Genomic DNA, 23869 nt, shown 5'->3' on the forward strand with positions numbered 1-23869 from the left:
ATTGACATCACTGCGGGGGTGCAGAGCATGATTGATGGTCATGATTTTCCTGGTCTTACGATCTAGCGTCTCTAGCTCTGCCTGGGTCCAGTCTATTATTCCTGCACTGTATCTGATAACAGGTATAGCCCAGGTGTTTATGGCTTGTATGATGTTCCCGCCATTGAGTTTGGACTTGAGGATTTTTCTGACTCTCCTGATGTATTCACTTCCAATTTTTATTTTAACTTCAGTGTGTGCAATGTTATCAGCCTGGAGAATGCCCAAGTATTTGTAACATTCTTTCTCTCCCAGGTTCTTGATGTTGCTTCCATTGGGCAGTTCTATTCCTTCTGTTTTTGTTATCTTTCCTCTTTTCATTATTAATGCAGCACACTTGTCTTGTCCAAACTCCATTGCTATATCGCTACTGAATATACAGACAGTGTTTAGCAGTGATTCGATTTCTGACTGGGACTTTCCATACAACTTCAGATCGTCCATGTACAGCAGATGGTTGATTTGACTTGATGTTTTAGATGTTTGGTATCCGAGGCCTGTTTTCTTTAGTATTTGTGAAAGTAGGGTCATGGCGATTACAAACAATAGAGGGGATAGTGAGTCCCCTTGGAAAATGCCTCTTCTAATGCTAACCTGTCCAAGTGCCTCGCCATTGATTGTTAACTGTGTACTCCACATGCTCATTGCTTTTTTAAATAAATATCTGAATGTTTTTGCTGACACCAGTTGTTTCTAAACATTTTAGTATCCATGTGTGAGGCAATGAATCGAAGGCTTTCTTGTAGTCAATCCATGCAACACTTAGATTTGTTTTTCTATTGTTGTTGTTGTTGTTGTTGTTATCATCATCATCATCATCATCATCATCATCATCATCATCATCATCATTTCAATTTTTATACCGCCCTTCCAAAAATAGCTCTGGGCGGTTTACACAGAGAAATAATAAATAAATAAGATGGCTCCCTGTCCCCAAAGGGCTCACACTCTAAAATGAAACATAAGATAGACACCAGCAACAGTCACTGGAAGTACTGTGCTGGGGGTGGATAGGGCCAGTTGCTCTCCCCCTGCTAAATAAAGAGAATCACCATGGTAAAAGGTGCCTCTTTGCCCAGTTAGCAGGAGTTATAAAAGGCTGTCGTGGAGATTCCCCCCAGTAGCAATTCCAGTGCTAACTCATTCCTCGCCATTGGATGTGAGCCTACAACCAGCAAGTGGACTCTCCTCAGGGGGAATCCAGTTGGTGAGGAAGGGACATGGGGGCCCATTCCTCCCCAGGAAGAGAGGACTGGGCCCCTCTCTTCCCACTTTAACTAGTTGATGATAGACTGTGAAAGCTTGCCCTCTACATGTTCCTAGGTGTGCTCATTATGAGTTTTGCCCTGGGTGCCAGTACATAGGAACATAGAAAGCTGCCATATACTGAATCAGACCATAGGTCCATCTCACTCAGTATTGTCCACACAGACTGGCAGTGGCTTCTCCAAGGTTGCAGGCAGGAATCTCTCTCAGCCCTGTCTTGGAGATGCTGCCAGGGAGGGAACTTGGAACCTTCTGCTCTTCCCAGAATGGATCTATCCCCTGAGGGGAATATCTTACAGTGCTCACACTTCGTCTCCCCTTCATATGCAACCGGGGTGGACTTGCTTAGCTAAGGGGACAAGTCATGCTTGCTACCACAAGGGCAGCATGTTCGCCTGCTTCCTCAGAATGGGACATTCCTCCACAAGATCTAAATTCAACAGGGGGGACATTGAAAAGGGCTGTTGCACAAGCACATTGGCACGTTGTGACATGAACACCGCACTGCACCTGTTGATACCACCCCTGCCTTTGAAGACTTGTTTTTCCCACACCCATTCAAGCACGGCAAGAGTTCCTTGGAAGGGGAAGGTGATAGAGGGCATATTGGGCACACTACTCCCCATTAGGGTTATCAAATTCATCATGGCTTTTCCTTGGCAGAAACCTATCCCACTGCTCCGTCTTGGATTCCTTCTAAAGACTGGGCCAGGCTATGCAATTAGAAATCTTAGAAACAGATTGCCAATTCTACCCTGTGTGGAATAGCAGCAAGTTGCTGCCTGTCCAGCAGTGTCCCTTTTAGAGCGTGGGCATGTGCATTGGCACATCAGAATGTTGCCTTTGGCCACAGTTCAATAGCACACTCAAACCTTTTTGCACTGGCACATTTTGGAAGTCTCTCAAACCCCAACCCCACAGAGTGTAACACGAGCATCGTGGAACACAGCTGGGACTCAGGTGTGGAAGGACGCTGCCTGAATGAAAACATACCTGCATGGAGGACCTAGCTTTTATGATGGAAGCGTGGCGGAACTGAGGGCTATAGAGACGTGTATGCTGGGAAATGCTTTCCATTGTTTGTGCTACCAGGGCTCTATGTGTTTGTGAACAGAGCACCACTGTGATTAATCGCAGAGGACCACTCCACCTGTCTCTGTCTTGTTCTACCATCCTTGTAGAACCATCCACATGAGGTCCAAAACACACGGGAGGAGTGGGCTTCCTCCAATGTGTTTCTGTCCCTTAAAGGCAATTAACTCCAGGGTCGTGGCATCCCTGTTGCCAAGCAGTGGCAGGAGGAGAAAGGAGAGGGTAGGAAGGCAGAGGGCGGGGTAGCAGCTCCGAGAGGCAGCCAGCAAGAAATGTGGCCACCCTAGAAGTGATGAGTTGTTGGACTGCTCTTTGGTGTGCTACTTTTCTAGGAATATTTAGCAGTGCTTGACATATGAAGGGAAAGATAGGGGGCCCTTAATGAAACTCACAGCTGCCCCTGACTCCCTCCTCCATCTAGCCAAGTCATGACACCTTCCATAGCCCTTGAAAGACAGTAGCTAAAGGGGATGTCACAAGAGGTAAAAAAAGCAGGCCCTCTCTGCAACCCTTCCCTCCCTCCCATAACTCGAGTACCCTTTTAATGAACTATCTTCCTTGCCCTACTTTTTGGAACCCAAGGAACCCTCAATGAGGCTTGGAAATCACATAAAATCCAACCAAGCCTTTAATCTTGAAATGCCTTCTGAAATAATAACCCTTTATCAAGAATGCTAAAAACACCAAGCAAAGGAGAGCATTTGTTAAAGGCATATGGCCACAGGCAACATTCTTAAACACAGGTCAGCATCCTGTGATGGTTCAGGCACACCCAAGAGGGCAGGAGCACTTGATTCTCCTAAAAGGGTTGTGTGGATCTTAGACATGCCTGTGCCTGCCTGCACTTTAGGTGTTCTGGGAATGACTGCTGCTTCCTTCCCAGATGAGTTTGCATGTGTGTTTGGCTAAGTGCGGTCTGTTTAAAAATCCCAGCTAGTGCTAACCCTCTGGTCCTGCCCTTTTTCAGCAAAGGTCCTTCCTTACTTCATGCTGCTATGGTCTTACGAGGAACAGCACAAATGACATACGGATGAGCCTGCACGGCAAACCTTCCTTCTACAGGCCTTGTGTTGACTTCTGTCATTCCTTCTGGCAGCTGCAACGTGAATGCTCGCAGCACGTTCGTGATGAAGAGGAAGAGCTCCGTCTTGGCCAGTTTCTCTCCCAGACATAGTCGCGGACCTGCAGAAGGAGCGGGAGGGACTGTACTTCTGTTTTCTTATAGTTTCAAATCCATTTTTCATAATCATTCACTCCTCTTTTATTATGTTTTTAATTTGTACTGATTTTTTCTTATAACTGTGCTCTTCTTTAGGGAAAGAAGACTTATCCCCCTTCCCTTCCTAATGATCATTGCTGCTGTTCTTGATTCAGTGTTGCAACCAATGCTGAGGCAAAGAGGCATTGGAAACATCGTTTCCCTCTCACTCCTCCAAGATCATGGAGATTGCAGCAGTTCAACTGGCCAAAGGTCAAGGTTCCAATATGTCCTCCCACACACATATGTGCCTGAAATTCAGACGGTATAATGAACTCATGGAGGCTCTTCACACGAGCAGTGTGAAGAGCCTAAAGGGGATTTGCGGGGAGAGTGGGTTTGACCCATTCTCCCCACAGACATTCACTCAGTCATGCCCTCGCACCTGAAACCCGGGTTAAGAGGTAGGCTACCCTGGAGGGTTTGCCACCAAGCTACTTCCGGGAGCCATGCGGCTCCTGTTGGTTCTCACAAGCGGCTAAAATCGGGCTGGGTTTCCCGATTTTAGCTGCACGAGTGAATAGCCTCATGGTCTACCATGCATGCTGTTTTTCTTCCAGTCAGACAGATAAAAAAACAAGCTATAAGCATTTCATTGAGTTTCCACTATAGTCTATGGCCATTTTAGTCTATAATATCAAAGCAGAGTTTGTGCTATATCACTTATTCTCTCCCACTAGCAATTGAAAGAGCTTCCTCTCTGCAGCCAGTGAAACTGCAGAGAGGAGCAGGGACTTGCTGCCCGGGCTTCCTTCTTGATTGAAGGACAGCTCCAGCAGCCAATAGCAGCTGGAGCAAGGGAGGAGCTTCCTCCATCAGCTCTGGTTGCTGGACAGCAAGACTGTGGTGCCAAATTCAGGTGTAATGCTGGCACCACAGAACCAGAGGTACAAGTGGCAAAACTAATTACAAACTGAAGGTACAAACTGGAGTCTCAGGAGGGAAACCGCGGGCCAGATTTGGGGTGAAACTGCAGCTGCATGCATTTGGACATCTACAAATTTGAACTGGAGGCCGCTTCAACTCTGGTATAGTGTTATGTCTGAATGCAGACAATCTCTCTTTCTCTGGATGTATTTCAGCCCCAGCCTAGCTTCTCCCTTTCTGTCTTTCAGAGAAAGAGCACCTGCTTTCCCAAGCTCACAGTGAAGAGGCAGAGCCTCTTGGATCATGTAGATCCAGCACTCCCATTAGACTCTTTCCCAAATGTTGAATGAAAGGTACCTGCTGAAAATGGAATGAAGGCTTCTCTGATGAAGAAATTCCCATCCTTATCCAAGAAGTGATTGGGGTTGAACTGCTGAGGCGTCTCCCACTGTTCGGGGTCATTAAGAGCTGAAGCAATATCAACAATGATTATAGTGCCCTGCAAGGAATGAAGCAAATTGTCCAAGGTTCAACAAGGGCTCAGTGAAAACTTTTGATTCAAAGTTGGGGTGTCAAGAAGGGGAGACCAAAGCCACCCCTGGCTCACCCTGCATTTTCACCACTGTTTCGTGAGGTGCTCCCTTTGGTGGTGTTCCTCCTCCCAGCCAGCAGTTGCCATCCCCCTCAAAACAATTGCCCCCAGCTTGATGCTGTTACCGCAAGGCAAAGCTGAGAATTGGGTTTCGGTGTGTATGTAGGGTGTGGTACGTGTATAGATCCTTCCAGGCAATTCGGAATCTAGTAACCCAGTTCTCACCTTTGCATGTCAAAACCAATTTAAAACCAATCTCTTTGGGAGGTCTTATTCTACATTCCTGACTTGATATTTAAAAGAAAAGTTGCTGTTGGCTGCCAGGGGAAAGCACATGGCTTCAAAAAATGTCAAAATGCCTGATGCATTCATCTGAATGGTGCCAGTGTCTCTGGGTAGAGTGTGACCTCTGAACTATAATGAACTCAGGTTCCATTAATTTCCTGAAATGTCTTTTCCATCTCTTTCATCTCTAGATTCTTCCCACTTGATGAGTTTGTGGATGAAATGTTAAGGCAATTTTTGTGTGCTGTCAAACGTTTAGCACAGTAAACTAGGGACACATGGAGCAGGTGGGCCCCAAACCATATGGAAAGATCCAACTAAGCTTCAACCATCAATTATGTAGATCAATTGAAAAACAGTTATAATTAACCAAAATTATAACCCAAAATACCTCACAATAGAACATTCACACTTAAAGAAAACAATGAGTAGGGAGGTACATCGTCACTGATTTTGTCATTCCAAAAAGATACAAAATGTGACCATTGCTTAATAAAGTAAGTCGTATATCTAATTGTCTCTTGCTCTTATATAATAAGTAAGTTTTGTCATCAAAACTATATCCCATATCCTAAGAAACCAATCAGACAGAGGAGGATTTATATCCTTTTCCCACTGTGCCGCTATGGAGATCTTCGCAGCAGTTGATAATTTCAACATAATCTTTATCAACAACATCTTTTAGAAAATTCAATAAAATTCTTAAAGAATCATTTGTTAATTGATATCATGTTATTTGGTTAACACAGAACAATATCAGTTGCCAATATTGCTTGATTTTGGAACTAGTTCAGAAGTTCTCAGATTTTCACACGAGGTCACTGAGATAGCTGGTCGGTCGTAGAGTGATCTGGTAATCCATGATTATTATGTCTTGTAATGCGTACTGTATGGGGTTGTGATTATGATGTTATGTATGTTGTATTTTATTAGAACTGTGTTGCTTTGTATGTTATTGCTTGTAAGCCGCCCTGAGTCTTATGGGAGTAGGGCAACATAAATCTAACTAACTAACTAACTAACTAACTAACTAACTAATAAATAAATAAATAACCAGACTCAAATTATCATACTTTGGACACATTATAGGAATATCCAGCTCCCTTGAAAAGTCCATAATGCTGGGAAACATTGAAGGAAAGAGAAGAAGAGGATGACCAGCAGCAAGGTGGATGGACTTGATTATTACAGCAATGAATGCACCTCTGAGAGACCTTAAAGGCCAAGTTGAAGACAGGTCATCCTGGAGAGAATCTATCTATGTGGTCGCTAAGAGTCGACACTGACTTAACAGCACTCACTCACTCACTCACTCACTCACTCAATCAATCAGTTCTCCACATGCAAGGCCCCTTCTAATAAACTGTGTCAGGGTATGATTTCTTCCTTTTTTGTAAAGGTCTATACCTTTTTAATGGGAAAACCTAGCAAAGTTGTATCACTTCCACATTGTCTGAAAGTCCCAGCTAAGAGAACAAAGTTGAAGCGTAGGATTTCATAAATGACTGCACTGGTGTAGGGCATGCTCTTCTGATCCTCGTAGGAAATGCATTGGGATGGTGTCAGAACAGCATCAATCTCCTTCTGAACTTTCTCTGACAAAACAAACCCAAATTTACATGTGAGAGAAAAATCACACCGAGTATACAAAATGCATGACCATTCTTTGTATTTCAATTGCTCTCCTCTAGAGTATGCCACTCTCTAAATAAAATCCCCAGTCTCTTTTGACATGTTTAGATTCATTAGGTGATAGCTAGATTAATGTTCTGCTAATAGAAGGAGTTTCCACTGATGGAGCACAGATGTTGCCCCCAAAAATTTCTATGCATTTTACCATATAATTAAGTTTCAATTGGCAGGTTCCGGGGCCAAGTGTAGGGAAGAGGAGATATAGTAGATGCTGGTGAAAAGAACCCCAAGGCATTGGAGTGGTGAAAGGAAGGTTACCCAAACCAGCTTCTTAGGGCTTAATGATTTGAGAGGACTCGAAGCAGGGAGTCCTCCTTTCCTCTTGATGGCATCATAGATCCCAAGGATCACTGGCTGAGGGACTGATGTTGTTGACATGGCTTCCTTGGCACTAGAGATGCTCTTACTCCCGGACCTTGGGCCCGTGTTCTCTTGAGTCTGGGTGGGTGCGGGGGCTCCAAATGCCCTGGGAGGGCCTCCTGCCACCACCCCGCACCTGCCTCTGTCCGCACCCATCGCTACCCTGCCGCGCTGCTCCTTTCCATTTTTGCTGCTGCCATGTGCACGGTTGGGGACTCACGGGCTTGCGACGCTCATATTCCCACTGCGCAGGTGCGCTCATGGCCCAGACGAACAGGCCCACCAGCCACTGCCACCACAGGGGAGGCTGAGGCCTGCTTGGCTCACCCCCTCTCCAGCTGCGCACATGGAGGAAGCAAAAAATGGAAAGGAGTGGTGTGGCAGGGCGGCAGTGGCTGCAGGCAGTGGCATGGCCCTCCAGGATGGAGATTTTATTTTTTTTTTAAATTAAGAGTGGCTTGCGGGGGGGGGGCTCATGGTGGGGGGCAGGCTCTGATGCCCTTCAGGTCCAGGCGCCCAAATTACCTAGATGTGCCCCTGCTTGGCACATCTTTCAGGTGTGCTCACAGTGAAGAGCAAAGACCAATTGCAGCACTGATCTGATGCTTGAAGAGCCAAGGCAATTCCTAGTACCCACATTGGTAGTGAGCATCCACACTGAGCTAGGGAAGGTTGTCTTTAATGAGTTAAGAATATTGCAGATCTTATATGAAAATTAAAATCAATAAGGTTGTAGCCCATAATTGCACTGTTTAATATCTTATGCGTTCATTCCAGGGAGGTGGGTGAAGTGAATTGGAAGTTCCTGCCCCAAGAGATTTGCTCAAGGTAATGAAATCCTCCAGCGGAGTTGAGTGCATGGTTAGGTTGCCACTTACTTCCACTAAAGGAAAAATTGTGGCAAAATGGAAGGTTCCTGCTTGGTTAAAAGGCTTGACAAGTTTCAAGAGAAAAGTAAACTGTTTCGGTAAGAATATCAGGAATTTTCTCATGGGCATTTGTACATCCCTGAAACCAGAGTCCTCCAGTTCTCTTCCTCTCCCCCCACCCAGCCATACACAAAGCTAAAGCACCTGATCTCCTGTTTGGGTGTGGGACAACTAGACACAGATGTATTTCATAAAGCCAGGTTTCCCCATCACATGCAACTGCTATGCAATTTTATTCTGTTAGTTTTGTTCCTGTAAATATCTTTTTGCTTTAATTTGTGTGATGTTTTGTTTTATTTTAATACTGTAAGATGCTTTGTGCTGCGGTTAGTGGAAAAAGCAGGGTACAGTTTTTTTAAACAAACAAACAAACAAACAAATAAACAAACAAATCAGACTAGACTAGTACTGAAGGGCAAACACTCCTCAGTTTGATTCAGGTTGGCATGAGCGACGACAAATTCTGCAAATACGGCATCTAGTATGCGGAACCTGGACTAAAAATACTCAAATTACAAATCACTCTTTACATAGGCACAACCTCATTTTTTAATTCCAGTGTGCAGAAAGACCTTGTGGTAAATAATAGTTGAGCTGTATTGTTCCATGCATTGCGAGTGCAGAATACAAATCTGTATTCTGAACCAAATAATTATGAGTTTTGGCAAGATCACTAGCTGTAATGTTTGCATTGTATTAAAGATGAACATTATGGAAATGGGCATCATATTCTGAGCTGAGGAATTCAAACTTTGGTTACACCACTAAGGAAACTAGATTGCAAGTGAGTGCCGTTTGCTTTGCTATGAACCAACAGCCTCTCTCAATGGTGCTTCATTTAAAAAATAATAATAATTAAGTAGGCTGGGCAATCAAGCCCTATCCCTTTTGGTAGGCCCATCGGTTGGATGCAATCTCATCTGAGTTGAAACGTTTCAAGATTTTCTCACCTTGGACATCCGGATGAACCACCATACAGAGAAATACCCAGCGCAAGGTAGACACTATGGTATCTGTCCCTGCTGTGAAGAGGTCGTAAATGACATGAAGCAAGTTGTCTTCATCAAAGGTAGATGAAGGGTCACCTTTGTTCTGTGGTTGACCATCAGAAGGATAAAGACAGAGATCAAAATATTACTGATCAAATGTTCCTTGCTTTTCTCAGTGAAGACCACACATGCTGTTCTTGGGATATGCAAGAAAAACGTGTGAAAACTGCATGGATTAGAAAGAGCTGTCAAGAAGTACATTTTATCTGTATATAAGCATAAACAGGAAATGTTATTAATGATGATTCACACACACACAAAGTGACGAGGCTTCCACAAAACCTCCTGGTAATCTATGTACATTGCCCAACAGTCTTAGAAGCCAGTATTGTTTGCACAATCATTTGGAAAATCTTCCACCTTGAAGTTTGTGCACTGGTCTAGTATGGAGTGCTAAGGATGAGGAGAACATGGTTAAGTGCTCAGAGGCACTCTTAGGACCAGGCCACGGGGACCTGGCCCGGTCCTCACTACCTGTGGGGGCCTCCAAACATTCCCTCCCTCCCTACATTGCCGCGGCAGGCCGTGCAGTGCCATGGAAGTCCCCCAGTCCTTCTCCCCCTCTGTCAGGCCCAGCATCGGTCACCACTGCAATCGCCGGTGGAGGTGAGGGGGAGAAGGACTGCTGGCAGCTCCCAGTAGCCACCCCTCAGCTGTGCATCAGCTGGAAAATGTTATTTTTAAATGAATGTTCGGCAGGCAGGGCAGGCGCAGGAGGCCCCCAAAAGCAGGTTTGGTGGGGGGCCTTTCGCCAGGGGTGGTCCAGTTGCTAAAATGACCTTAGATGCACCCCTATCAGTGGTAAGAACATAGGAACATAAGAACAGCCCTGCTGGATCAGGCCCAAGGCCCATCTAGTCCAGCATCCTGTTTCACACAGTGGCCCTCCAGATGCTGCTGGAAGCCACAGGCAGGAGTTGAGGGCGTGCCCTCCCTCCTGCTGTGACTCCCCTGCAACTGGTTCTCAGAGCCATCCTGCCTTTTGAGACTGGAGGTGGCCCACAGCCCTCCGCCTAGTAGCCATTGATGGACCTCTCCTCCATGAAGTTATCCAAAACCCTCTTAAAGCCATCCAGGTTGTTGGCTGTCACCACGTCCTGTGCCAGAGAGTTCCACAAGTGGATCACGTGTTGTGTGAAAAAGTGCACACATATGGTAGAACATATGCTTTGCATGCAAAAGGTCCCCGGCTCATTTCCTGGTAGCTCAAGCAGAGCTGGGAAAGACCACTGTCTGAAACTCTGGAGGGTCATTGTCAGTCAGAGTAGACAGTCCTGAGCTAGATGGACAAATGCTTCAACTTAGGCCTCAGGCTTATGACTCTGAAAGTGGGGCAGGAGTCCTATCCCACCGTTGTCACTCACCCCCTCCTGTCGGTCCCTCATGGTTACAGCACCACTTCTGTGAAGAGGGAAGCACAGTAACTGTGATGACCGGTGATCTCATGAGCGGCAGCCTTGAGTGCCCGAAGCTGCTGCTGATGGAAGTGCTAGCTAATATGGTTGTGGCGCTTCCCCCTTCACACAAATGGCACCATAACTATGAGCAGCCAACAGGAGGGAGGGAGTGGCAGCAGTGGGGGAATTGTAAATGTGAATGCCGCTGCGCTCAAGAATATCCGGATAAGGCTTTAATATGAGACTGTTGCATATGGGGAGGGGAACATACGAACATAGGAAGCTGCCATATGCTGAGTCAGACCATAGGTCCATCTAGCTCAGTACTGTCTTCACACTTTAACTAGTTGATGATAGACTGCGAAAGCTTGCCCTCTACATGTTCCTAGGTGTGCTCATTATGAGTTTTGCCCTGGGTGCCAGTACATAGTAAGCTGCCACATACTGAGTCAGACCATAGGTCTATCTTGCTCAGTAGTGTCTACACAGAGAGGCAGCGGCTTCTCCAAGGTTGCAGGCGGGAATCTCTTTCAGCCCTATCTTGGAGATGCTGCCAGGGAGGGAACCTGGAACCTAGATGCTCTTCCTAGAGCGGCTCCATCCCCTGAGGGGAATATCTTTCAGTGCTCACGCATCACGTGTCCCATTCATATGCAAACAGGGCAGACCCTCCTTAGCTATGGGAGCAAGTCATGCTTGCCACCACAAGACCAGCTCTTCTCGCCTATGCTTTACCACTGACCTATACTCAAGGGGGTATAGGTCAGTGGCAAAGTATATATGCAGCTTTTGCCTTGGCATTTCTGCTGGGGGGAAAGCACACCTCAGCTCAGGTAGAAAGGCTGGAAAAATGTGTCGGAGGCCTGTTGGTCAGAGTAGACAGTATAGGGCAGCATTAAGGTATTTTATCCCCTTGTGCTCCCATAGTGGGAAAGCAACAGTGGGTGGCCATATGTAGATGCAATAATGGTGGAGAACTGGTTGACACAGCAGGCTGAGCAGACTGTACTGGGACAGATGAATCAATGAGCTATCGGAGTATAAAGCAGCAAGATCATTATTATCTCTGGTTCCTGAATCCAAGGACTCAAACAGATCTCTGTATCTCTCATCCAAGGTCTCACTACACTGCCCTGACACACTACTCCACAAAAGTATTTATTTGCTGCTTTGGTGCCATCAATCACTATCCTCCCACCATAAACAGGAGGAAAATCACATTGTTTTGAGCTTTGAGACCATATTGGATTTGTGGTTGTGAGTATCACCTGTTGGAAAGTATTTGTGTCATCTCAGTGACAAAACCCCTTCTCGTCAATGTTTGTGCCATTCTGTGAACTTTTCAAAAGTGACCTTAGTTTTTATTAAAGTTGCTTACATTTTTTTAATTGACTGAAAGAGACTTAAAAATATACAGGCCAAGTGGTTCACAAATACAATCAGTGGTGCTCTTACCCCTGGACTTCGTAGCCGAAGTCCAGGGCCTCCACAACCTCTGGGGCCCCCCAATCCTCTTTAGATTGTCCCAGGTGGTGTGGTCACTGCTGGTCTGCACTGTGCTGGGTAGCCAAGTGTGATTGTGACCTGAGCTGGGTGCTTTAGAGGGGGAAGTGGAGAGAAAAAATTGTGGGATGGGAAAATGTTAAGTTGTGTGTTGAAATGTTTCTGCTAATGCATATTTGCATAAATATACTCCATGTGTTAAAAATACTTTCTTTGTCTTTGTTTGGCATTGTGTGTGTGTGTGTGTGTGTGTGTAGGGGGGTAATGCTTAACTTGCAGCGGTGGGGGGGGGGCGGGCTCCAAAGGCCTTCAGGCTCAAAAATTACCTAAGTGCACCTCTGAATACAATGACCAAGAAACATACACTAGCTGTATCCACAAGGACTGTCTCCTGCTTAAAGATCTTAGTTGATGAATCATAGTGCCTGAGATTTTGGGCAGGTGTACAAGCACAGAGCAAGAGCCCCATCTTTGAAAACAGCAAATAAATGAACTGTATGAGAAGAACATAAGATCATAAGAGCAGCCCTCCTGGATCAGGCACAGGCCCATCTAGTCCAGCATCCTGTTTCACACAGTGGCCCACCAGATGCCTCTGGAAGCCACAGGCAGAAGTTGAGGGCATGCTCTCTCTCCTGCTGTTACTCCCCTGAAGCTTGTCATGCAGTGCTGGGTGGGCAGAGGGGAAGGGGGAAGTGATTATTGTTTATCTCCCCTCCCTGCAAAAGCCCTTGTTGCATCCAGGAATAAGTCTGTGCGGGCTGTGCAGCCCTGAAGGACATATTCCTGGCCACAAAAAGGACTTTTGTGGCAAGCATAGAGAAGTGAAAATTGCTTCCCCCTCCACCCACCCCCAGAGCTGCACAGCAGGCCTCTCCTGCAGTTAATGTCTTCGCTGCTGCTTGCAAGGATGGAGCACTTGCTCTGCTTTCGTATGCCTGCCTGGCATGTCAGCCACTATGATTAATGATCATATGATTATAGTGAAACTATGATCAGGCACGGTTTCAATGAGTGAGTTATCAATTCAATTAACACATTTCATATGATTAAAAAAAACTAAACTCAACAAAAAATATGTGGGGGAGCATCCAGACTAAGTGCCCCACCAATGGAAGCATGGTCTTTCTATGTAAAGTGCATTGAGCTTCCGCAAGTACCCCCTGCGGGAGCATAATGCTCATTCCAGTCACAGGAGGAGCTTCCACAGGTAAGGTGCTCCATCTGGATGCCACCCTTTGTTTTTAGATGATGCACACCAACATTATAGCAGATGCCATCCTGGAAGATGGATTCCTTCCTGAATGTGAAAGAAAGGGGATGCATCTTTTAAGATGGTGCCAGCACGTTAGGGTTTTTTTGGTAGCAATCCTTAAAAAAAAAATTCTGCTTAGTTATATTGGCTTTGAATGTGAGTTAATCGTCCTGCAGAGAACTTTGTCTTAATGAACTCAGGGCATGGTGTGCCCTTCATACAACGACCACTTACTTTTTCTATCTCCTCTAGATAGAAGTCAATGAAATCCCATGAATCATCCAGCTTTTTCTTCTCCTTGTGATTTTGGATCTCTTTTCTTGAAAATGAATGGATAAATTCCAAGCATGAAAAAGCCTTCTGGTGAGGTCCTGGGAGGTAGCGCATAAGCCATGGACACAGTTCATACAACTGGAGGAGAGAAGGAGAATGAGGTGAGCAGTCGTTGCTTTCAGAAAGACTGCGGTTGAGCAGCCAGCCTTTGCCCCAACAACCAAGACTGAAGGTCAGTTCAGACATCATGCACAACCTCCATTTATTTCATGTGACGGGAATGCTTGTAGGGAGTGTAACCTGTCTGTTGTATAACAGGGCTGTGCATCAGAATGTCCCATGCTGATGAATCTATAGAATTCGCCCCCTGGTGTCACAGTGAAGCGTCCACTCCCACTGCAACTCTACCCACATGGTTATGCACACTTCTGGCACCTCTTTAACAGGCACTGGAGCTGCAGTGGGAGTTTTGGAAAGCACACAGAACCAGCCAGAACATAGTCCATAGAGAAAAGGAAAGCATGTGGGGCCAGTTGGAAGGCTGGGAAGTCATGCAAGGGCAGTTGGGAACCGTCGTTGTAGATATCTCCCAATGGGGATATCCCCCATGGGAATAGCTCTGAGAAGAACTACAATTCCCAGTTGCCCTTGTGCGGCTTCCCAGGCAGCCCTGCATCTTGTCCCAGTCTTCCCTACTGAACCAGGAAAGGGGAAATTCTACAGATTCATCCGCACTGGACATTCCAGTGCACACTCCTATTGCACTGAGTATCACACTTGCCTGCTGGGGAAAAGTTGCAGGTCTGTGCAAATTCCTTGGAGGCGAGATCAACATGGAGATAGCACAGAAGCTAAACAAACGTTCAAAGCAGTGGTGAGATCAGAAATGCATACCTGACCATGTGTTTGTTGTGGCAGAAGTGTATTTGAGGAACCTTGGGAATCAAATCCGACCAGGGATGAATTTTTAGAATTAACTGAGAAATTAGAACAAGAAATTCCTGGAGCTGATGGCAATCTTATTTATTTATTTAAAATATTTATCCCCCACCCCTCCAGTACACTACGGCAGCTCACAACATTTAAAAAATAGTTACAATGTAAAATCAGACTAATAAAATTAACCAAATTAAGCTAAACAAATTAAAAATCCAAGCTAAAATCACAATCAGAATTAGATTTTAAAATTTAAAATTAAAAGTTATTTTTAAAAAACCTAAAAACTAAGAATTATAAAAACTAAAGAACCTACCATATGTAAGCAACAGGTGAAACATTTAAAAGCCTCTTTTAAAAGATGTGTTTTTAGTTGTTTTTTTAAAAACACAGGGAGGGCATTCCAGAGCTGAGGGGCCGCAAATGATAAGGCCCTGTCTCTAGTCCCCGCCAACCGGCTCTCTATCAGTGGCAGGGTCATGAGCAGGGCCTGAGATGATGAGTGGAGGGCCCTGACAGGTTCATATGGGTCCGACAGATACCCCAGTCCCAAGCCATAAAGAGCTTTAAAGGACAAGACCAGCACCTTGAATCCAGCCTGGAAGCGAACAGGTAACCAATGAAGCTGCTGCTGGATGGGTATGATACCCATGGCCACTGAGAGTGGGTTCAGGACCCAGTGAAATTTTTTTCGAGCCCCTTTGTGAGCCCCCCCAGCCACCGCCGCGAGGCCCCCCTCCCGCCACTGCCACTGCCGTCACAAGGCTGAACCACGGATCCTGAAAATAATTGTGCGCTTCCAGGGGTGAGCTTTGTGTGCTTCCAGGGGTGAGCTGAGCACCCCCCGTGGCGGTGGTGATGGGTGGAGTGGGAGTGGCCGCTAAGCCTGACCATCCGGCCCAGCGGCCTGTGAGAACTGCGAGCTGCTCCAGCATGCCTGCACAGTTTGAATCGAGTGTTGATGCTCTGTTCAAACTGTGCAGGCATGCTGGAGTGCCTTGCAGTTCTCAAGGGCCGCTGGGCTGGATGGCCAGGCTCAGTGGCCGCTTCTGCTCTGCCCACCGCAGCCGAGGGGGGGGGGTGATGCTTGGCTAACCCCCACCTCCTGGTCGCGTACAAGGTGGCTAGAATTATTTTTAAAGATTGGCGGTTCGGCCTTGTGGTGGCGCCAGGGCAGGTATGGGGCGGCGGCATTGGGCAAGACAAAAAATATATGCAACATAGTTGGGCCCCGGGGCCCCTTCTGGACTGCCTGGCCTCAGTAATCTGTACCGGCTCCCCCCGCCCCCCCATCAGCCCTGGTGATATCCCTGAAGCGACTTGCACCCACAAGCATTCTTGCCGCTATCTCCAGAGAATTCTTTTTTAAAAAATTAAGCACGGAAATGATTGATTATTTGACAAAGATGTCATTAAAAGTGGCCTCCTTAGTGGTAGGTAATCATTGGATTGGAGCACCATTCCTATGGAGACAGGCTAAAGCCTTTGTGATAGGAAAGAAAGATAAAGATAATCTTTCTGATTCTGACACAGATTTACCAAACAACAAACAACAACAACAACAAGAATACTGTGAAGAGTATAAATGGAGTGACATTTACTTCCTTTCTTAACACTAGAATTTGGGTCATGGGTGTGGGCAAAAGCACAATAGGTGCTTCAAAACAATAGCATGATATTTTGAAAATGAAATGAAATGACTCACCAAATGAAACGAGGAGAGGAAAAAATGTCCCTCGTACTCGATGCATTCTATCAGTTTGTGAAATATTTCATCTTGAATGGAGAAATTGTGTCCAAAAACTACCCTGGAGATCACACTGGATACAGAGTAGAATAGGAAGGAAGAAGGGTCCATGGGTTTCCCTTAAAACACAGATATCATGTATCACAATTAACATCTGACCAATGTAGAATTCTGAGCAGAGACTCAGGATAACCAGAGAATATATCGGTGTATTCAGCTATATTCTGTGTATCCAGAATATATCCAGTCCCTGTTCTGACTCACATTTTAAGGACCCCTTACTGATTTCATGGTTCTTGTAAACATAGTGTTCCTCTAGCAGGAGTGAAAGAATGAAATCTCTATATATGGAGAATGGATGAAATTATACAGTGGTGCTTTTGCTGTTCAGTTGAACTCTTGCGCGTTCTGAATGAAGCTCTGGGAGGTGCAAAATTATGTGTTCAGTAAATGAGTGATGAGCAGCAGAAGCTGGGGAAGGTTGTACTTCCTCAAATGTAACTAACACCCAATTTGCCATAAACAATTCCTCAAATAACTGCAGCAAGTTGTTGCTTATCACAGTCTCGCAAAAGCCGTGGTCTTAGCTGTTCTCTAGAAGACCTTTTAGCTGCAGAAGGAATCTGCAAAAAGGGAGAGGAAACTGTAGGATTTGGAACAAAATGTGGGGTTGGTTCAGCTTAGGCCCAGGGTATTTAAGAGAACCCCTTCTTCATTATGTACCCTGCTGCCTGTTGAGATCATCCAGGGAGGTCCATCTGAAGTTGCCACCAGCTTGTCTTTATTGCTTCCCCAAGGCTTTGGAACGTGCTCCCTGCCGAAATAAGAGCCTCCCCATCTCTGACAGCTTTTAAAAGAGTTTTTAAGACACATTTATTCACCCAGGCTTTTAATTAGATTTATAGAATCTCTCATTGTTTTAAATTGTTTTAATGTTTTAAATGTTTTAAACATTGTTAAAAGCTAGGGTACAGTGGTACCATGATCACAGCTGCTTCAGCCTATTCCATGCAGCCTTAAAGAAGGCACAACGCTGCTCCTGGGTAAACAGGAAGATTGCCCAGGATTTTGAGGCCACTAAGCATATAGAGGCTGCCAGGATGATAGTGAAATCCAGGGACCTGGTAAGTGAAAATGCCTTAATTTCTGGCAGGAAACCCATTCATGCTGTATCAGAGGCGTAACTAGGGAAAACGGCGCCCAGGGCAAGCATTGAAATGGCGCCCCCCCACCCCCCCAACATACTACATTATACTTAGGTTTTTCCTCACAAGCGCCCGCCGCCAAGCCAGGCCACTGACTGGCCGCCAGGCACCAGCAAAGCAATGGGGGGGGCGCAGGCGGTGCGGAAGGGACCGCTCATGGGGGAGGGGGCACCGACGCACTCCCTTGACTGCAGCAGCGCTGCTGCACTGAGCAGGAAACATTTGTATTAACAAAAAAATTTTAAAAAATAAAAAAAAATTTTTTTTCATGGCGGCGCCCCCCCACGTGACCAGAAAAGATGGCGCCCGGGGCACATGCCCCCCCTGCCCCCCCTATAGTTACGCCTCTGTGCTGTATACACAGCACAATGTAATGTGCACTAGACAGTCCTGGAGCATTCAACACTGGGAAAAATTGATGGTTTTTGCTCCACTTTTAACACAGATTTGGGTCCATTTGTGGCAGAAAAATATGGAGTGCCAAGTGTGTCATTTATATTAGCAGCACATCCTCCACTGAAATCATCAATGAAGCTGATTCAAATGGCCCTTTAGAAGACCCCAAGCAACAGTGATTTTTCCTAACCTTTCGTGTTTGCAAAGAGCTCCACCAAGTAGCTGGCCTCCTCTTGCACTCGGTACTCTAAGCCTTTCTTCCCCATGCCCAGCGTCCGCAGAGTCATCATTCCAAACCGTCTCTGCTGCTTCCAGGTGTGACCACTTGAGAACAGGATTCCTGCAGGCAGTGAGAAATGGTGGAGGTCAACATGCATTAAACGGATTACAATTAAGGCACTGATCACTAATAAAAGTGGCCAAGGAACAGCCAGCAAATGGCTATTTAATCTTATGACAGGGACCTTCTGCTATATTTTTCTTTTTATTCCTCGTGAGCCCAAATAATTGGTACATGGTTTCAGTGGTGGTGGTGACCTCTTAAACTGGAAGATCATGAAAACACTCCATACATTCAGCAACTGGATCTGTGACCCAGATATTACAAGCCCCATGAACAAGTTTGCACAGAAGTTTACACCATCGAGGAGTAGTAGTAACTATATTATCAAACTGGCAAATAGCATCCAGTGGCACATGGAACTTTAAGGTCTCGAAGGCTGGTTATTGACCTTCTAAGCTATTAAGTATGTGGTTTTGATTCACCTGGTCAGGAGGATTGAGGCTGAAGAAACGGGGGGGGGGGGCATTCCCAAAGGTGCTGATGGATTTTTAAAATAATTTATTCAGTATTGCCTGACACGTTTCTAGCATGAGATTTATGTATATATTCCTGGTGGTGTGGGGTGTTATCGCCAGAGAGACAAGTAAGCAGAAGATACTTTGATTAATGCTATTTACTTGAGTTTCTGCTGAAGAAGAGCATTTTACACTCAAAACATGTCAGGAAATGTTGAATGACTCATTTAATGAAAATTCATCAGCTCCTTTAGGAATTATTCCCCTTTTTCTTCAGTCTTGACTTCATGGTGCTGCATCATTTCTCTTCCCCACCTCTCCTTTCCTCTCTCAGTAGTGAGCCGTTTCCCCTGTAACAGGGATTCCTAGATATTGACAACTACAGCTCCCATAATCTCCAGCCAAAAGCCATTGCAGCTGAGGATGCTGGGAGCTGTAGTCAACAATATCTGGGAATCCCTGTTACAGGGAAAACTGGTATGAGGCCCAACATACTTAGCCAGGGCTGTGTGTGAACTAACTACCTCCTAGAACAGGGGTTTCCAACCGTTGGCCCCCAATGTTGTTGATGCATAACTTCCATCATTTCCCATATGGTGAACGACTATGCCCCTTTGGAGCTGGAGTAGGAGAATCGATGGTCCATGTTTTGATACTTTTATTGCCCCTCTTTTAAAGAAATCTTCTAGGCTATTCAGATAATATTTTAAAGCATTTTTCATTCACAGATGAAGGATTCAGATACCTTGTAGCCAAATTTTGTGTGGTAGTGAGCAAAATTAGAGAGGAGCTAATTTCTAATAGAATAATTGTTTGAGCGGTATATTTCATACATTTATGTAAGGGGTAATTAGCAATAGCAATAGCACTTACATTTATATACCGCTTTATAGCCGGAGCTCTCTAAGCAGTTTACAATGATTTTAGCATATTGCCCCCAACATTCTGGGTACTCATTTTACCGACCTTGGAAGGATGGAAGGCTGAGTCAACCTTGAGCCCCTGGTCAGGATCGAACTTGTAACCTTCTGGTTACAGGGCGGCAGTTTTACCACTGCACCACCAGGGGCTCTTATGTAGATTTATTTGGTTGCTATTTGGTAGTTAAATGTGGATATTTTTTGCTGGTCAGAGACCGAAATAAAGGATTGGTTGACTGAACGTCCATCATTGCCAGTCACAATGGCCTTGAATCAAGGCTAACCTGAGCTCCAAGAAAGGGTTGGGGTCTTGGCTCCTACATAACCCTTCCATTTACTGCCAGCCTTCGTTGATTAAACAGCTCCTTCTTTGAGCTCTGCCTCTAGTGCTGCCTTGCTGGACCCAGTGAAACATCATCTGGGTAATTTCCAGATTAGACCCTGCAACGGGATCACGTCGTATCTCGGAAGTGTGCTTCCACACTTCCTGCATCGTGACACCACAGTCCCTATGCAGACAGCAGGGTGCCGTTCACATTGCCAATGCCTTGCTGTGAATTTAATCGCTGTGATATAGAGCTAGGACATTGTATATCTGGCGTTAAAAAGTTGCTGTTTGGGGGGGGGAGTTGTTCGTTTCGATGAGACTGCTCCCCCTGCTGTTTATGTTTCAAATGTGACTTTCCTGAACGGAGGCATTTCACTGCTGTTGAGCAGCTAGTTTGGAAAGCGACCTGCAGGACTTTCCTGCAGGAGGTTCCTGCATCTTGTTGAAAAGGATATGTTTGTGTAGGTGCTGCAAGATGGGAGATAAATAACTGGGCTTACCCTTCCCGTGCATTGTGTCTCTGACAAAAGGGGTGACAATTCGCCAAGAGGTCTCTTTGGAATGGTTGATGAGCACATCTCTGACTGCATGGTAGCCATTCAGTACAACCATTGGCATATGTCCAATCCATATGGTGAAGGTTTTCCCGTACACTTTTGAGAACTGCAGTTTGATTACAACAAATAATGACAGAGGCACAAGGAGGAAATAACATGTGACATGCAAATGACCACGAATAAATTTCAAGACAAATTAATTGTATTCATCTTCAGTACAGGATGATAAGAACATAAGAACAGCCCTTCTGGATCGGGTCCAAGACCCATCTAGTCCAGCATCCTGGTTCACACAGTGGCCCACCAGATGCCACTGGAAGCATATACCAGGAGTTGAGGGCATGCCCTCTCTCCTGCTGTTACTCCCCTGCAACTGGGACTCAGAGGCATCCTGCCTTTGAGGCTGGAGATGGCCTCTAGCCCTCTAACTAGTAGCCGATGATAGACCTCTTCTCCATGAAGTCATCCAAACCCCTCTTAAAGCCATCCAGGTTGTTGGCTGTCACCGCATCTTGTGACAGAGAATTCCACAAGTTGATTATGCATTATGTGAAAAAGTACTTTCGTTTGTTGATCATAAATTTCCTGGCAATCAATTTCATGGGATGACCCCTGGTTCTAGTGTTCTGTGAGAGGGAGAAGAATTTATCTCTGTCCACTTTCTCCACATCAGGCATTATTTTATAGACCTCTATCATGTCTCCCTGCAGTCATCTTTTTTCTAAACTAAATAGCCCCAGGTGTTGTAGCCTTGCCTCATAAGAAAGGTGCTCTAGGCCCCTGATCTTCTTGGTTGCCCTCTTCTGCAACTTTTCCAGTTCTACAATGTCCTTTTTAAAGATGTGGTGACCAGAATTATAGACAGTACTCCAAGTGTGGCCGCACCATCGTTTTGTATAAGGGCATTATAATATTAGCAGTTTTATTTTCAATCCCCTTCCTAATGATCCCTAGCATGGAATTGGTCTTTTTCACAGCCGCCGCACATTGAGTCAACACTTTCAATGAGCTGTCCACCACGACCCCAAGATCCCTCTCCTGGTCAGTCACTGACAGCTCAGATCCCATCAGCGTATACTTGAAGTTGGGGTTTTTCGTCCCAATGTGCATCACTTTACACTTGCCAAAATTGAAGTGCATTTGCCACTTTGTCACCCATTCACCCAGTTTGGAGAGATCCTTTTGGAGCTCCTCTCAATCTGTTTTGGATTTTCACGAAAGAGTTTGGTATCATCTGCAAATTTGGCTACCTGGCTGAACACCTTCGATCTTGTGGAAAAGGGTCCATGGGTTGGAAAGCTGAAGCTGGAGACAGGTACTCCTGTCCTGGTAGACCTCTTTCCAGCTGCCCTTGCTTTACACACTTCAATTCCAGGTGTGGCTTAATGAAGATTGAGCAGCATCCCAGAAACATACACAGGTAAGGGCTAAATGACATATGATGTTAATTATGTGACTGGCCCTGTGTGCTTGATTCGTCTTGGCTGCTGAGCATGTGCAAGGGGCCTGATTTGGGTCAGGATTGCAACATGAAGGGCTTTGCGCCCACCATGGTCCCAGTTTGTATCCCTGCACAGCTGATATTCCTCCCAGGAGAGGAGTTCCTGTTGGCATCAATGGAAGCTTCCCTCCTTGGGGAATAAGCAGTGGGGGGCTCTTATCTGACCCTCACACCATGGCCTCCTGGTCTGGATCGGGGTCTTCGATTGTGCTGTTGAGCAAAGAAGACTCAAGCATACAATGGTCAATCACATTTTGATCGTAATGTGTAGTTTGACTCTGGGTGGCAGGGCCAGATTAAGACGTCCTGAGGCCCTAAACTATGTCAAGCTTAAAAGGCCCCATAACATTAAAAAATGGATCGGAAGTCCTACCCTGGCAAATCACTCAACACACATACCCGGCACACTGCTCATGGTTACAGCAGCATCCATCTGAAGAGGTGAATGCTGACTGTAATCGTGATGGTGGGCATAAGTACATAAGAACATAAGAACAGCCCTGCTGGATCAGGCCCCAAGGCCTATGCCTCTGAGAAGCCCATGGGCAAGAGGTGAGGGCATGCCCTCTCCCCTGCCATTATTGCTCCCCTGCAACTGGTATTTGGAGGCATCTTGGTCTAATTTACACTTATTTTGGCACAAATTTATAAACAAAATATAATACATAATTGTGTTGCATCCTGTTTCACACAGTGGCCCACCAGATGCCTCAGGAAGCCACAGTCAGGAGTTGAGGGCGTGCCCTCTCTCCTGCTGTTACTCCCCTGCAACTGGGACTCATTGTGGTGGTTTAACCTAGATGTTACCAGAGCATTAGGATAGCTGTGGCTGTGCTACCCCTGACCAAGAGAGGCCACCACGGGCACACCAGTCTCAGCTGGTGGAAGGCTTTTCATTAGGGATGTGTGAATCAATTCGGGTACAAAATGATTTGTACCCAAATCTAGCTGCATTGGGTGATTTGTAGACAGAACAAATCACCCTGTGCTCAATTGCCCAGATTCGAGTACAAAACAAAATTCACTGGCAAGATCACTGGCTGAACAGAATTCTTACATGCAAACCCTACACGCCCCCTCCCCCCATTATATGACAAAATAATACCTTTGAGAGAGATCCCTGATGCCACTCAAAGCCAAAACACCACAGAGTGCCAAGAATGGGGAAGGGAATTGGTCCTGGTGGAAGTTTCCGGCTGGCCCACTGCATCTTCAGAAACTGTAGAATCAGAAGAGACACCACGAGAACGGCAACACAGCCCCCTGTTCCCAGCATCTCCTTGCCACTTTCTGCCTCTATGCTGCTGAGAAGGTAGGCTTAGCTGCAGCGGTTGCACCTTCTCCAGTATGTGTCATTCCTCTCTGTTTTTATCTTGCTAAGGATTGCTAAACACTGAAGGCGGTTGTCACAAGTGATGGTGACCGGTCCTTTGATGCTTAGAGCCGTAAGAAGATTTGTGGGATGGGTGCTTGTCAGGACCCGAGGCTGGGGCTGAGAGATTAGGGTTTAAAACATATAGATGCTAGAATAATCAATATGTTTGTGACCCTTTTGATTTGTTTTAAACCCTTTATTTATTACTCTGCCACCACCAAATTAAATCCTAATTTGGGTTTCTAACAC

At 45.7% G+C, this 23869-nt stretch overlaps 1 protein-coding gene across 1 annotated transcript; it reads right to left on the reverse strand.

Annotated features, from left to right (window-relative positions):
- Positions 1 to 3127: 3127 nt before the first annotated feature.
- On the reverse strand, positions 3128 to 23521 carry LOC128350632 (cytochrome P450 2J2-like). The gene is made up of 9 exons (XM_053309022.1): positions 23351 to 23521; positions 20688 to 20850; positions 18332 to 18481; positions 16499 to 16659; positions 13819 to 13995; positions 9331 to 9472; positions 6807 to 6994; positions 4880 to 5021; positions 3128 to 3579 (listed from the first exon to the last, which is right to left on the reverse strand). The coding sequence occupies exons 1-9, from the start codon at positions 23519 to 23521 to the stop codon at positions 3383 to 3385; spliced, it is 1491 nt and encodes a 496-aa protein (XP_053164997.1). The 3' UTR covers positions 3128 to 3382.
- Positions 23522 to 23869: the final 348 nt, after the last annotated feature.

This window comes from Hemicordylus capensis, chromosome 3 (assembly GCF_027244095.1).
Source record: "Hemicordylus capensis ecotype Gifberg chromosome 3, rHemCap1.1.pri, whole genome shotgun sequence".
NCBI lineage: Eukaryota > Metazoa > Chordata > Lepidosauria > Squamata > Cordylidae > Hemicordylus > Hemicordylus capensis.